This window comes from Peromyscus californicus, unplaced genomic scaffold (assembly GCF_007827085.1).
Source record: "Peromyscus californicus insignis strain IS unplaced genomic scaffold, ASM782708v3 Scaffold_7__1_contigs__length_154581171, whole genome shotgun sequence".
NCBI lineage: Eukaryota > Metazoa > Chordata > Mammalia > Rodentia > Cricetidae > Peromyscus > Peromyscus californicus.
In genome coordinates, this window is record NW_026294595.1 from 59887971 (window position 1) to 59902580 (window position 14610).

Here is a 14610-nt window from a genome sequence, read left to right on the forward strand (position 1 = left end):
TAGTTTCGACTGAGGAGTTGTCTCACGTTTCTTCACTCCCAAAGAAAAATTATGACTCAAAACAGCCTCTCAAAAGCATATATAGTAATTCTTCAATGTATCAGTTTTGTGAACATCTCTCTGAGTCAGTCATCTGCTACTTAATTTCAAACATTTCTGATGGCACCAAAGAGGGTAGCAAAGACAAAGAATGGGAAATCCAAAAAGTAATCTCTAACAAAAATATATCTATACATTCTCGAGTGTATAAGAGCAGGTCTATTTCCATTGGAGAACTTGCTTTAAGTATTTTTGAAGTTATTATTGAAATTCTTTCTAATGATAACATTATATTTGCTGACAAGGCACATCAGACTCCCATAAAACCTAAGTACAGGTTCTGTCCAAGCGTGACTTCTACTGACTTTGATGATATCTTTCAAGATCTCTTAAAAGGAGTGATTTTTGTGTTGTCGGAAGTACTAGGAATAAATCATTTTGAAAATAATGTAAGAAACAAATCATATTCTACATTTAGAAATAGTGTGCCCATTTTCAACAAAGTCAATACCATGGAAAGTCAGATAGGCCCTAGGGACTGGGAATCATCTTCTCACCTAATTGATCCCCTTGCTCAAAGAAATAAATTAAATTACCTAGCACATAGATTAAATGGTCTGGTTGGTAACTTAAAATCTCATGAATCCAAAGAAGTCATCAATGAAGTCTTTAATATTGTTTTAGATTTATTTTTACCAGATGACTTCCCAGATGGGGATATGTGTTCTGGTAAATCAGCAAGAACATTTTTCACCTCAAATAATCAACAAAGTAATAGAATACTTGCAAATAATCTAGGGCTTTCCCCTAAATCAATTTTTCTCCTCAATATTGTGTGTGAGAAACTTATTAGAACACTTCTAGAAAAATGTACGGGCACTGCATTTCTTGAGGATAGTTCTCTTTTTCGTGAAGTAGCAGAAGAATGTCAACATGTAAAATTACTTCGAAGTGTTCAAGGTGGAGATTTTGATTATTGTAAGGCACCAATGAACTGTGAACAATTTCAAGGAGATTACATGTCAGACTTTTCGGAAAATCTTGGAGACATGGATCAAGATTTATTATCATCAGACTGTATACTTGATGTTATGTCCCACAGCTTGGTTAAATCTTTGATGGATAAGCTATCTCATAGTTTTCAACAAGCTCCTTTTGAAAACAAACACATGAACTACAGAACAAGAGAAATACAACCTTTTTCCCCAGAAGCAAAAAGGCGAGAATTAATAGAATTGGGACAAACTAATGCCCATGTAGGATTCATGAGCTATGACAATAATTATTTTACCAAGTCCTTGAATAATTCCAAAGCAACTAGCTTTAAAATGCAAACATCATTTGGCAAACAACATATAGTAAAACCTTTCTCTTTGCTACTTCCTGAAAGACAAGAAACAAGGGGAATGAACACAGTAGCCTTTCATAAGCTATGTCCAAGAGGTGCAAATGGTGGTGTTTATTCAGCTACATTTTTGGAGGACATAATCTCAGAATTATTTTTTAAGCTATCTACATCATTGTGGAGGAAAAATATAAACATCACTGAAACCTGGCTCAATGAAATAAATACATCACTTATGAACAATGTAGTGAATGACTTAAATAATGCTCAAATTACTGTCCTAAGGTATCCTGAAGAAAGGTTATATTTTCCATCAGCACATAAAGGATGTGTTACTAAGATTGTTGATTCCATTTATTATGATGTTTTACAGAAGTATGAATTTAAAGTAACCTGTGGTGGTAATCTGCCATATGATAATACTTCAGTAGCTGAACAAATGTCTAATAGCATATTGTTAGAGATTGGAGACTATCAGCTTCCATCTTGCTTCAAGGGAAAGCTCAGATCAAATTCATATCATACTCTCAATGCTGAATTCATACTGTATAAACTTCAAAACAATCTAAGAAAATTTATTTCTGAACCCATATCTTCAAAAGGTTATAGCACCATGTTACCACACTCATTTTTAGAATATGTCATCAGAAGACTTTTAGCTCAGCTTATGCCCCTGCCTAGTAAGCCTTCATCTTTAGAAAAACAATGTTTAATGACTTCAGATTTTGATGAAATGTCCAACTGTATAACAAATAAGGTTATGTCAGCCATTTCAAAACATAAAATCTGGTTCACCATCTATGATAATCAATGTCTCCACACAGATAAAAACCTTCAAAAGATGGTAGATTCTGTTTACAGTAATATTATACAAATGTCTGGTTCTCTTGATTTAATACAGAAGAATATAATCAACCGAAGTCCAATTATGATTGATCAAATAGCCAGTTTCATTATCCAAGAGATTATTGAAAACCACCTTCAACCATTTTTGTGTGGAGAGACTTTGCCTCGCCCCAAGACTCCACTGGATGAGGTATCGTATATGGTCAAACAAGTTCTCAATGAAGTTGTAGAGTCTCAAAAACTCCAGAAGCCATCACCTTTACACATTTACCCTGATAAATTTGTAGGAGAAATTGTTACCAGAGTTTTATCAAAGATTTTTAGCCCTAAGTCTAATACTAATATTGAGCTGGAAAATATGACCCAAAAAATAATAAACTCAGTGAATAACCATTTGGACAGAACTAAGATTCCTATTCTATGTGATAAGCAATCGTCCTTTCCATTTAGTGATGCAGATATTGTAGATGAACTTGTCACCTCAGTATATAGAAATGTTTTGAAGCAGCATGGGCTAGATCCTCACATTGATGAGTCTGAAAATGGTGAAGCTTTTATGGAAAATATAGCCAAATTAATCATAGCAGCTATTTCAGACTACCTTCTTCACCCACTGTTTTCTGGCGATTTGTCAGCTGCTCCCTGTTCTAATTCAATGGCTGATGATATTGTTTATGATATTCTTGGTAACATCGATAATTCTACTAAGTCAAAGCAGAGTTTACCTCCATATAATACATTGCTACCATATACATTTTTAGAAGATATGATCAGAGTACTATTATCTAAATTTTTTCCTTCTCCTAAAATGGTTTTAAATATAACAGCTCTGAAAGATAAAGGAGTAAATTTTAATGAAATTGCTTCCAATCTGATCAGTGATATTAGGAGAAAAATTTCCCAACATGAAATTAGATTTTCAAAAGATGAAGATAAAGCCAAGTCTTTTTACTCAGAAGATGATGTTTGCCATCTTGTTGATTCTGTTTTCACAAATATTTTAGAAAACTCCAGTTCTCAAGAATCAGTGGAACAAAATATCACAAAAACTAATGATGTTTTCATTGATAAAATGGCAGGTTTTATTATTAAATATATCTGTGAGCAGCATCTTCAGCCATTTGTGGAAAAAAGGCAAATATCTACATCACCATGCAAATGTTTTGATGACAGACAGCCATTCATTTATGCAAGTGCTTATTCTTCAACTTTTTTGGAAGATGTGGTCTCTGGAGTAGTGAGCAAAATATTCCACAGGGTGATTGGCATTGTACAAGTAGAGTCAAGAAATTCAGAAGATGTTTTGTTTGATAAAGCTGAAAATCTCATATATTGGATAACAGAGGAATTTTCAAAAGCCCAGATTACAACTATAGAGAATGCTGAGAATCGGTTGTGTTTTTCCCCAGTAGAGAAAGATGTACTCAAAAACATTATCAACACTGTGTATAGCAAAGTTTTAGAAGAATATGAAATGGGAACCATGCCTGATAAAGATTTTCTAAATGACACAAAGGTATTGGCTGGCCGGATAACCAAAATCATTCTGACTGAAATTTTTGATTTCCAAATTCCACCAGCTCTTGTAGCAAATCTGCCTTTAAGTTTACATTCCAAACTTAGTCAAAATGTTTTGGTAAATAGAGTCCATTATGAAATCAGCAAGTCAAGATTCCGAAGACAAGCATCAACAATATATACTACTATGCTCTCACATATTCATTTAGAAAAAATAGTCACTCAGCTTATGTCTCAGATAAGTCCATCGCATTCCAGTGTAGAACATTCTGATACTCCGCAATCAGACTTAAGTAACACAGTCATGAAACTGATAAATGAAATCATGTCAATAATTTCAAAACATGCAATATGTATTGTAAAACATGGAAATGAAAAACAAAGTATGATTTCAGAAAAAGACATACAGTCAATGGTTGACTCCATTTATGCTGATCTTTCTCATTCAAATCTATACCAGCATCTTACAAAGGATAAAAAAGGTGTAAGTCGCATACCTGTTTCAAAAATTGCAAGTTTTATAATAAAGGAGATCTTCAATCATCATCTAGAGTCATTCTTATCAGGAGATAAAAGTTTTCTTTCTGCTTCAGTTGCTCAACCTTGCAAGCAGAAGGCAACAAACCCTAAGCAAAGAGAACTGTCTTTCATTATGAACTCAGCTATCTTTTTGGAGGAAGTAATTTCTGAGCTTTTATGCAAAATTCTTCAGACATTCATACAGGATTCCTTGGCTGCTGAAACCCCAGAGAAAGCAATAGCCCAGATAATGGATATTGTTACAATATTAGTAAAATCAATTGTTTTAGAGTTCACTACATCTGAGATTTTACTTGCAGAAAATTTGGATGAGAGTCTATGGTTTTCAGAGACATATAAAGAAATGGTTCAAAAAACAGTCAACTCAGTTTATGAAAACATACTAGATGAATATAAATCACTGACTCAACTACACAGGACTATACAAAATGACACTACTTGTTTTGGAGGAAAATTATATCATTTTTTACTGCAAGAAATTTATGATTATCAGGTACAGTCATTAGTTTCAGGTGAATTAATGCCTTCTTCCTATTCTTTCCCTCGAGCTGAAAATATCATCAAAAATGTGCTCAATGTCACCTTGAAGGATACCAATGTCATGCCATCATGCATTACAGTGCTCCCCTGTTCTCTGATAGAAAATATGATTTACAAGCTTTTAGTAAATATCTTCCCTTCAGATGATACAACAGATAAACTAAAGGAAAAAGAGGTTGGGCCAGATGATGATGACGAGTTCATGGCTGCAGCTTCAAAGCTGACTGATGAAATTATAAAAGAAATTTCTGAACATGAGATCAGATTTGCCACTGCAGAGGAGAATGAAGATAGTATGCAATTAGGAACTACTGAGAATTTCATTGATTCTGTATGTAATAATATTTTGAAAAACTCTGAATTCCAAGCAGAAGTACAGAAAGATGCACACAAAAAGGGAGGTTCATTTCTCAGTAAAATAGCTGGTTTCATTATTAAAGCAATCATGGATCATCATTTGCAACCATTTTTATATGGTGAAGACTCACCTTCTAGTAACTTACCTGAATATGGCCATTCTTCTGTTGTTTCTAAGTCTGAAAAAGAAAAGGCACAGCCTTCTCTATTTTCAGCTGCATTTTTAGAAGATGTAATTGTTGACCTAGCTCACAAATTTTGTTCTTTTGCAACTCTTGCTGAAGATTCTAGGAAAAAGGATATGCCAGAGCCAGAAATTGTAAGCTTAGCTATCAACTTTGCAAACTCTCTCATACAGGAATTTAGGAAAAGTAAAATCAAAGTTTTACCACATGCTGAAGAAATATTTTCTTTACCACCAATTGGGAAGGAGACAGTTGATGAGATATCTAATTTTGTATATGATCAGTTCATAGGGAAATTTGGATCTGATGGTATTCAGAAAGATGACACTGGTAACATTGCTATAGAAATGGTTTCCTCTTTAGCCCAGAAGGCAATCTCCGCATTCAAGATTCAGCCACTATTTTCAGGAGACTGGTGCTCAACTTTCTTTTCATTTCTAGATCCGGAAAATATCACCCAAAGAGTTCAGCTGCTACCCCAGCAAACCTCCATGCAGATTAGTAGACTCTTAAAGCAGAGCCAGCTTGCTCTGTCTGAAGACACATCAATGAAAAAAGATGATATCCATCATCCAATAATTAACTCTATAGCTACCTTCATGAAAAGCAATATCATCAACCTGATGTCAGGATCAACTACAGGTGTCACAGATACAAAGAAAGATGATGAAAATAAACTGAAATCTGCCACCCTAAAATATGAGAGTGCCTCAAAGGCTACTTCTCCAGCTACCAGTGTGAAAAGTAAAGATCCTCAGGTTCAAAATTTGAGTTACAAATGTAAAAGTAATGAAACTGGGAAAGAGAACTTAGTTCTAATCAATGAGCAGAGACAGATGATTGAAATATACACCCATTTTGCAGTTGCTACTGTTAATAATAATGCTGAGGAGGTACTTGAATCAGATTTCATAACAGACGATAAAAAGAAAATTGACAATGCTAGTCAAAGTTTAGTGAAAATAGATGACAAGCCCAAGAGTGGGAGTAAAGAGAACATAACAAAAAAAACTTTAAAAATAGCCCAACAGCCAGTCAAGGAAGAGAGGACACATTCTGTAGCTGAAACAGATATAGATGAGGAACTATACACAGAAACTGAACGTGTTGAAAATGTCATTGAAAATATTTATGACAATGTTTTAATAATATCTTCTCAAGAGCCATTGGATTTTTCTAGACCAATATACAGCAAAAGCCTCCCAAGTGATAAAGCTTTGGTTAAACTTCAAGATTCTGCACAGCCTGTTACAACAAAAGATTCATCCCCAACAGTTAACAGAGACATCACTGCTAAAGAGAAAGCAAGTGAAGAAGCTGAAACTAAAAGAAAAGAAGAGAGTGAGATAAAAAAAGAGAAAGAGATTAAAAGTCAGCCTAGTAAGACAGACCATCCAGAGTCCTCATCAGATAGTAAACCTAGAATCATTTCTGCTAAGTTTCTAGAAGATGTGATCATTGAAATGGTGAACAAACTAATATTTACATCTTCACCAGAAGCAGAAACGTGTGATAGAACTCCAGATGCAAGTGCTGACCAAAATCAAGGTGAACTTTATGACACAGCTATGAAACTCATTGATTCAATGTTGAAGGAGTTTTCAGATGCAGAAATCAAGGTATTTAGGACAGATAAGGGAAATGAGATTTCCTCACAAGCAATCAAAGATTCATCAGCTCATATAGTACCTCCTGGGCTTAAAGAAGCAACTACAGAAGAACCATCATCCAACATGAATATTAAAAATGTGGATAAATTGCCACATGAGCATAAAACAGTTGAACAATCCTCTTCTGACAAGATGCCCTCCATAAATAGAATGCTATCAATTGAAAAATCAATTGTCAATAAAATCGTTCACTCTTGTGTTTGCGATATTTTAAAGGAATGTACATCTCAAGAGTCTGTTTGCAAGAACATCAACAAAAATGGTGAAAAACTAGCAAAAAGACTAACTAGCACAGTGATAAATGAAATTTTTCAGCATCAGCTTAACTTGATATTTTCTGATGAGATACCAGCTTCAGAATGTGTGCCTCTGGAATCAAAAGATGTTGAGGAAAAGGTCCAAAAGGCAGTGCAAACAGCCAGTAAAGAAGGTAACACAGCCAGTAAAGAATGTCAAACTTCATCTCCATACACCATAAAGTTGCCTTTCAAATTTTTAGATGATGTGATTTCTGCTCTTTTAGCAAAAGTTTTTTCAAAACTATCCAATGTCAAAACAAAAATATCTCAACAAAATTTTTTGGCACAACGTGACTTCCTTAAAATGAAGCTAGTAAGTGCGGTTGCAGCAGAGATTGCCAAAAATGAAGATTTGAATGTACAGTATGTAGACTCTTTGCACCCAAATGATGACGAAATTATTCAGCTGGTGGTTCAGACAATTTATAATAATCTTTTGCCACAGTTTGGATCACAGGAAACCATACAAAATTGTGTAGTTAGTGGATGCAAATTCCTTTCAAAAACCATAGTTGATTTAATTCTTCGAGAAGTGGCTGGCAATCAGTTGCAGAACTATTTTGGCGGTGAGTTGACTCCATATCAGTGTGCAGAAGTTGACAATGTTGTTGAAAATATCCTCACCAATGTTGTCTTAACTACTCCATCACAGCCACCACGTCCCCGTAAACTATCTTATAATATAATAGAAGCAATTGCTGTAAAATTCTTATCAAAACTTTTATCTGGGTTTCCAAAAGTGCGTACAGAAAGAACTAAATCTCAAGAAACTGAAATGCAAAAAATAACCTCAAAAATATTAAAGTCAATCCAAGAATGTTTTTCCAAAAGTAAGATCAGAGTTGTACAACCTGCCAAGGAATTGGAACCTGTGCCTGTAACTGACAATGCAACTATTGACAAAGTAGTTAATTCCGTTTATGCCAATCTTTTAAAACAATCTGGCTCTCCTACATCTGTATTAGAAGATTTAATGGGTAAGAGTAATGTCCTTTCTGACATAATAGGTTTGTCAATGGTGAAGGAGATTTCCAATGCTGAATTTCAACCTCAAGCAGAGGAAGAACTTTCAAGTTCAGAATTAGCTCTAGAAGCTGTCAAAATTATGGAAAAGGTGGTGAAAATTATTGATGAGCTAAAGTCCCAAGAAAAATCTTCACCCATAAAAGATTTAATGTTAGACTCCAGAGTTTTAGAGGAAGCATTGGCCTTATTCTTGGCTAAACTAGTAAAGAAGCCTGGTGTTGCAAGCAAAGACATGGACAGTTTAACAAAGCCTGAGTTAAAGAAAATTGCATCTCAGTTGACAAAATCTGTAACAGCTGAAATTTCCAGAAGTAATATAAATCTCGTGAATTCTAATCCTGAAGAACAATCTTTAGCTTCAGAAAACATTGAAATGATTTCTCAGGTTATTGAGTCTGTTTACGATAATATAATAAACCAATCTGGAACCCATAATGAGCCCTGTGATATAAAAGGTACAAAGAAGGCCTTCCCTAAGAAAGTGGCTAGCTTAATTGTTGATGGCATTTCAAATGTTTCATCATGTAGATTTAGTGCAACAAGTTCTTATACTGCTGCTTTTGGAGATCTAGACACAAATCGAATCATTAAAAAGGCACAAAAGCATGCTGCACAAATGAACTCTGATTCCGATAAAGAGTCGGATGATGCATTAGAAGATGAACTTCCTGTTAGAATAATTCCACATGTCGGGAATAAACCACTGAAAATAGATCCAAATATCATCTCAGAACACTTAGCAGTTATTTCTATGAAGACTCAGCCTCTGGAGACACTTAAGATGGACTGTATAAAGAGAACTGGTTGTAGCATAGCAGAGCTCAGAAGAGCTTCCATAAGTGGAAAAGGTCACTCTTCCACAGATGTGTCTGAATTAGGAACAAGACAGAAAGAAAGGCGCATCTCATTGGATAGGACAGGACGACTGGATGTAAAACCCTTAGAGGTAAGCATCACGACAATGGAGAAAGGGGGGAAAGCAGTGAGCCAGTTCTGTGATTTCCTTCCTTTCCTAGCTACATGCAAACATATGCTTGTTATTTTGCTAGCTGAACAGGGAATTGGTTGCAACGATTCATCTCCACAGTCAGAATTTTCAGGGACTTGCCATATCATTTCCATATTTCACACTAAAGGCCTAAGGTTAGTTTTTATAAGATAATCCACTAAAACTACTTTTCTTTGAAGCAGGGAAATAAATATGGATACTGATTGACATCAGAATGACTGGAATATAATTTTATTTAGAAAGTCATAGGAACATGTATTAAAAGCCATCTATTTAAGGCACTACAGTACTATTTTCCCTTACTTTTATTTAAATTTTTCCATGTAATATATTTGAATTATATCCCTGCCCCAATTCATCTTGTGTCCTCCCCACCACCCTACTTCATATTCTTTCTTCCTCTCTCTCTTCTTTCTTAAAAAAAAGAAAAATATCAAAACAAAGAAACAGAAAGGAAATCATAAGACAAAACATAACAAAACAAAACAACAAAGGACATGCAAAAATACATAAAGTTCAGTTTTTGTAGGCCAATTACTCCTGGGTTTGAGGCCTGCCCTGGAGTATGATTGATATACCTAGTGACATTATTTTAGAGAAAACTGATTTTCCCTTTCCCAGCATGTTATCAATTGCAAATAGCTTCTTGCTTAGGGGTGGTACTGTGCACCTACTTCCTCTTCTCACTGCTAAAATTTTGTTTGATTTGAACGTGTACATGCTGTCACACTCTCTGTGAGTTCATATGTATAACAGACCTGCTGTGTTGTGTCTAGAAGATGCATTGCCTTGCAACCATCCACCACCTGTGGCTCTTAACAGTCTTTCCATCTCCTTTCTTCAGAGATACCTGGGCCTTAAGGTAGAGATTTGCTAAAGACATCCCTTTTAGGGCTGAGTGCTACAGAGTCTATTAGATTCTGCACATTTTCTGGTTGTGGATCTCTGTGTTAATTACCAAGAAGATTATTCTCTGATGAGGGATGGCTGAGGCACTGATTTATGGCTATAGCAATATGTCTTGAGAAATCGTTTTGTTGTTGTATTTCTTTATCAGAATTTCTTAATTCTGAATTAACTGTATTTCCCATAGGCCAATGATCTCTCTAGTCTCAGGTCATTAGCCACACGAGCAATGTCAGATACAGGTTCTATCTCATTTGATTGGCTTTACATCCAATCAAACACTGGTTAATTACTGCCATAACCTTTGTCCACTCCTGCAACTGTATCTCTTGCAGTCAGTTCACTGTTGCAGTTTTCAGGGTTTGTAGCTGGATGACACTGATAACTCCTTCCCTCCTCCGGTAACATGCAAATTGCCTTCCTATACCATGAAAGCTAGTCACTGGGGTGAAGGTTCTAGTTAGGTACCAGCTCTATTTCTCCATGTTTGAAGACATGAGTATATGATATCTAGAGCCATAGCATTTACTGTCAAGTTGCAGAGGGTAACCAATAGACTTATCAATAGCCTGTGGTATTTGAGGGGTTCTATAGGACCCCTTTGATCAGCTGTTCAATAAAATGTAACCCATTCCTGGCACACTGGGGTTCTATTCAAATTTCTCATATTGAATGTGTGCATTCTTGTGGGATTTCTGTTTTTATGGATGTACTCTGTGCCATAGCACTGACCCAAGTATAAAACTATATTCTCTGGAAAATAAATACTTCATTTTTTTCCAGTATGACTCTGAAAATTACTGAATTAAGTATTAAAGCCGATAATAAAATAAGTTAATTAGTTATTGATTGATTGTTGAGTTAGACACTAAGTCATTGTTTAGCCCAGGACAACCTGGAACTTACTACAAAGGCTGATGATGTTTAGTTGTTTCTTCCAAAGTATAACATTCTCTTTTAGACAAAGACTTACTAAGATTCAAGAATAAAATAAAACTTGCAAGTTTCAGGAAGCTCCTAAGGCATATAAGATTCACAAGACTCTACTCAAGGTCATTTCAACAGTAACAACTACTAGAAAGTGGAAAGCTGACAGGAAATTACACAGAAAGCTCAAGGGATGCAATTTTAGTGAGCTATTATTCATATTTGGTTAGGATTTTTACTGATAAAGCTACCTTTGAGTCATCTACCCTTCTGAAAGTAATCTCTCACTCATGTTTCTGTAAGTAACCTCAATAAACTCACTGGCTTTAGTAAGACTAGTAAGATAGAGTTGGATAAAATTGGTTTTTTTGTTGTTGGTGGTGGTGGTGGTGGTTGTTTTTTGGTATATCCTTGAGTTCTGTCTGAGATGAACAGACATTTGTTCATGTATCCCCCAAAAAAGTTATCCCAGGCTCTCTCTAGCTCCTTCTGACTATGATGCCTCTGCCTCTTGGTGCTAGATTTGCAGGTACTTATGTTTTCAAACTGAAATACTAAAATTATTGTGCATTTATACTCCTCTAACCTCTTTTATCCTTTTTTAAGAACATATGATGGTCCTTGTCATCATAAAATATCCTCTCTTTTCTGAGTTCCCATTGCTACATTAGCATATACTTTGTGTAGTATTCATTTATATGTAAGCAATTCCCTGAGTGTAAAATGACTATGAACATCCTATAAAATAATATAACCAAAAAAATTTGGATTATCTATAGAACTATCCATAACAAATTCTTTTCCTGGTTACCAACTTTATTTAGGTCACAGTGAATTTTTAAACACAAATGCCATTTTCTTTTTAATGGGAGAAAAATTCATTTGATAATAATAATAATAGTAGTAAAAGTAGTAATAACAACAAAAATAACAATAAACAACCAGCAGCCATGTGGAATTCAAAGCACATAAATATTACATGCCAATTTGATTATGACTATGTCTTTTGCCAACAAAAGGACAGAAAAAAATCTACAGGTTAGGTCAAGTACTTTAGGCACTTGGCTTTGCCTCATAGCTTAATATTATGCTTAGAAATGCCATACTTTTCACCTAATAAGACATATTTAAATCACCTTCAGTAACAAATTCCCAAACTATATTGCATATATTTGGATTTTCTAACCTTACTAATTTTTTGCATATAAGAGATTGTTTTGAATTTTTCAAGAGTTGCTTCTAAATAGTTTATTTCCACAGAAGAAATAAACTTCTGATCTTTGTAAGACATTGCCACTTGAAAATATAGTTTAGACAGTTGCAAAGAAAGGTTGAGTTGAAGATCAATTATAAATTTATTTATAATTTCTGTGATATAGCAAAGACTACAGAAATGGAGTGATTTGGTTCTGAATTATAATTACCCTTTATTGGATTCTTCTATATTAAAAAATAGTAATTGGGATTTGAGTGGAATATGAAAAAGAAATGAAGATTTACTTATTTTTGCAAAAGACAAAGGATGTGATTATGGAGTAAAAAAATAAGCTGAAGATCACAATTCCAATATGGCATTGCTTTTATATGTAGAGTTTGTTAAAGTCTTGCCTTTTCTTTAAAAATTAATGTCTAGATGTCTATAGGATCACTTACTAAAGACAAAAAAGTTAATTATGTAGTTCTACAACAATTTTTAAGAGAAATTACAAAAGTAGAAGACAATAAGTTTATTTTATAAGAAAATATAAAGCTTAAACTATTATGTTAGAATGGATATTTGGAATAAATTATGACAGATTAATATTATCTAAATGTAAAAATAATGCTAGATACAAACAAGTGTTACATGTGATTTTTATCTCTTTCTTTTAAAACAGTGAAAATATGCCAGTAAGTGGAATTTGAAGATACTAGCTAGATTGAAGCTAGAAATCATAAAAAATAGCTATGACACAAAGTAATATTGGAAAAGATATTGATATATATATATTTTTAATATTTATTGTACTTTCAATTCCAGGCTGTTGGCAGGAATTCATTTCAAAATATAAGAAGACCTGATATCACCAGAGTAGAGCTTTTGAAAGATATTCATAACAAAAAAGATCTGATCATTCGATTAGTAGCTCATGATATTAGTCAAAAAGTTTCAGAAAGTAGCTTCAGAAATGACCCGGTTTCTGATGAAGAGGAAATTGTTTTAGGAGAGGTTGCTAGACATCAGTGCTTAGGAGAAATATCTGGAGGTCATGGTGAAGAAGTTGTGAAACCTTTAGGAACCAAGGTTGTTTCTCCAAAGACAACAACAAGCACAAGTAGCCTGAGAAAATTCTTAGCACTAAGCAAATGCTGTCAGCCCACTTCTGGTGAAAATATTGAAAGTATTGAAGCATTTGGAAATCAGACTATGAAACTTAACAAGATACACGTTAAAAGAGCTGTTGCTGAACTTGACACGCCCTCTTCTAAAAGCTTAGCAGAAGGACTGTCTTCTAAGGACAAGTTACAGTATAAGGTAGGTGACAAACATAATTCCCAGAAGCTTGGAAGAGTAGCCAACCTCAGACATTCTGTTCTGGGATGTACCTTGATTATCCAGCAAAGCATACTTGAGTGATTATCTGCATAAGCCTGTAGATATATAGCATAGGTTAAATAATTAACCAAGCATGAAACTCAATTAAGTATTTAATACAAAAAAAAAAAAAAAACCCTAGAACTACTAGCTGAAGGGAAAATGGAAAATAGACACTGCTTAAGGAAATTCAACCTTATTTGTTAAACAAGAGATTCCATTTTGTATTTGGGCTATAAATATTTGTTGGACATCTGTAGAGAACTTCATGTCAATAGGATGGATCCAGATACCTGGCTAAGTTATATGGAAGTTAAAAATGATCTGTAGAAAGTGAGATTGTTGCATAACTTGTATTAAGACCTAAGTCCAATCCACAGCACTGAAAACAAACAACAAAAAAATCATTATCTGGTCTGTGTTATTTTTAATTAAATTTCAAATGTTCAATTTTACCAATACTCAGGGGCCTACTAACTCAGAGAGGCAGCAAAAGCACCTGGCTGACCTTCCTCCTCCTCTGATATCCCAGGAAAAGACCTTTGTCCTCCACCATCTCCAACAAAAACCTCAAACTCAGTGTCCCTCCCTTCTACTTCCTGTGCATTTCTCCATTCATCTTCCTGACTCCCTCTTACTCTCTATGGTTTAATCCTATCTTCACACTGGTTGTTTGCTCTGCCTCTTGACCTATGGTTGACTTTATTTATCATGTTTACAATATTCAAGCAAAAAGCTCTTGGATTAAAGGTACTTGCGAGGCCTGAGCCACACAACTAGAAACAGTTTTTTCCAACAAATAATGCAATCTTGGGGTTCACAGTGTGA

The 14610-nt window shown here is 34.6% G+C and overlaps 1 protein-coding gene across 1 annotated transcript in view; it reads left to right on the forward strand.

Annotated features, from left to right (window-relative positions):
- Positions 1-14610, forward strand: part of Fsip2 (fibrous sheath interacting protein 2) — a 71280-nt gene that overhangs the window by 39206 nt on the left and 17464 nt on the right. The window contains exons 17-18 of the mRNA XM_052726005.1: positions 4-9311; positions 13228-13722. Coding sequence (XP_052581965.1) covers positions 4-9311; positions 13228-13722 — 9803 coding nt within the window. The remainder of the gene's footprint in view (positions 1-3; positions 9312-13227; positions 13723-14610) is intronic.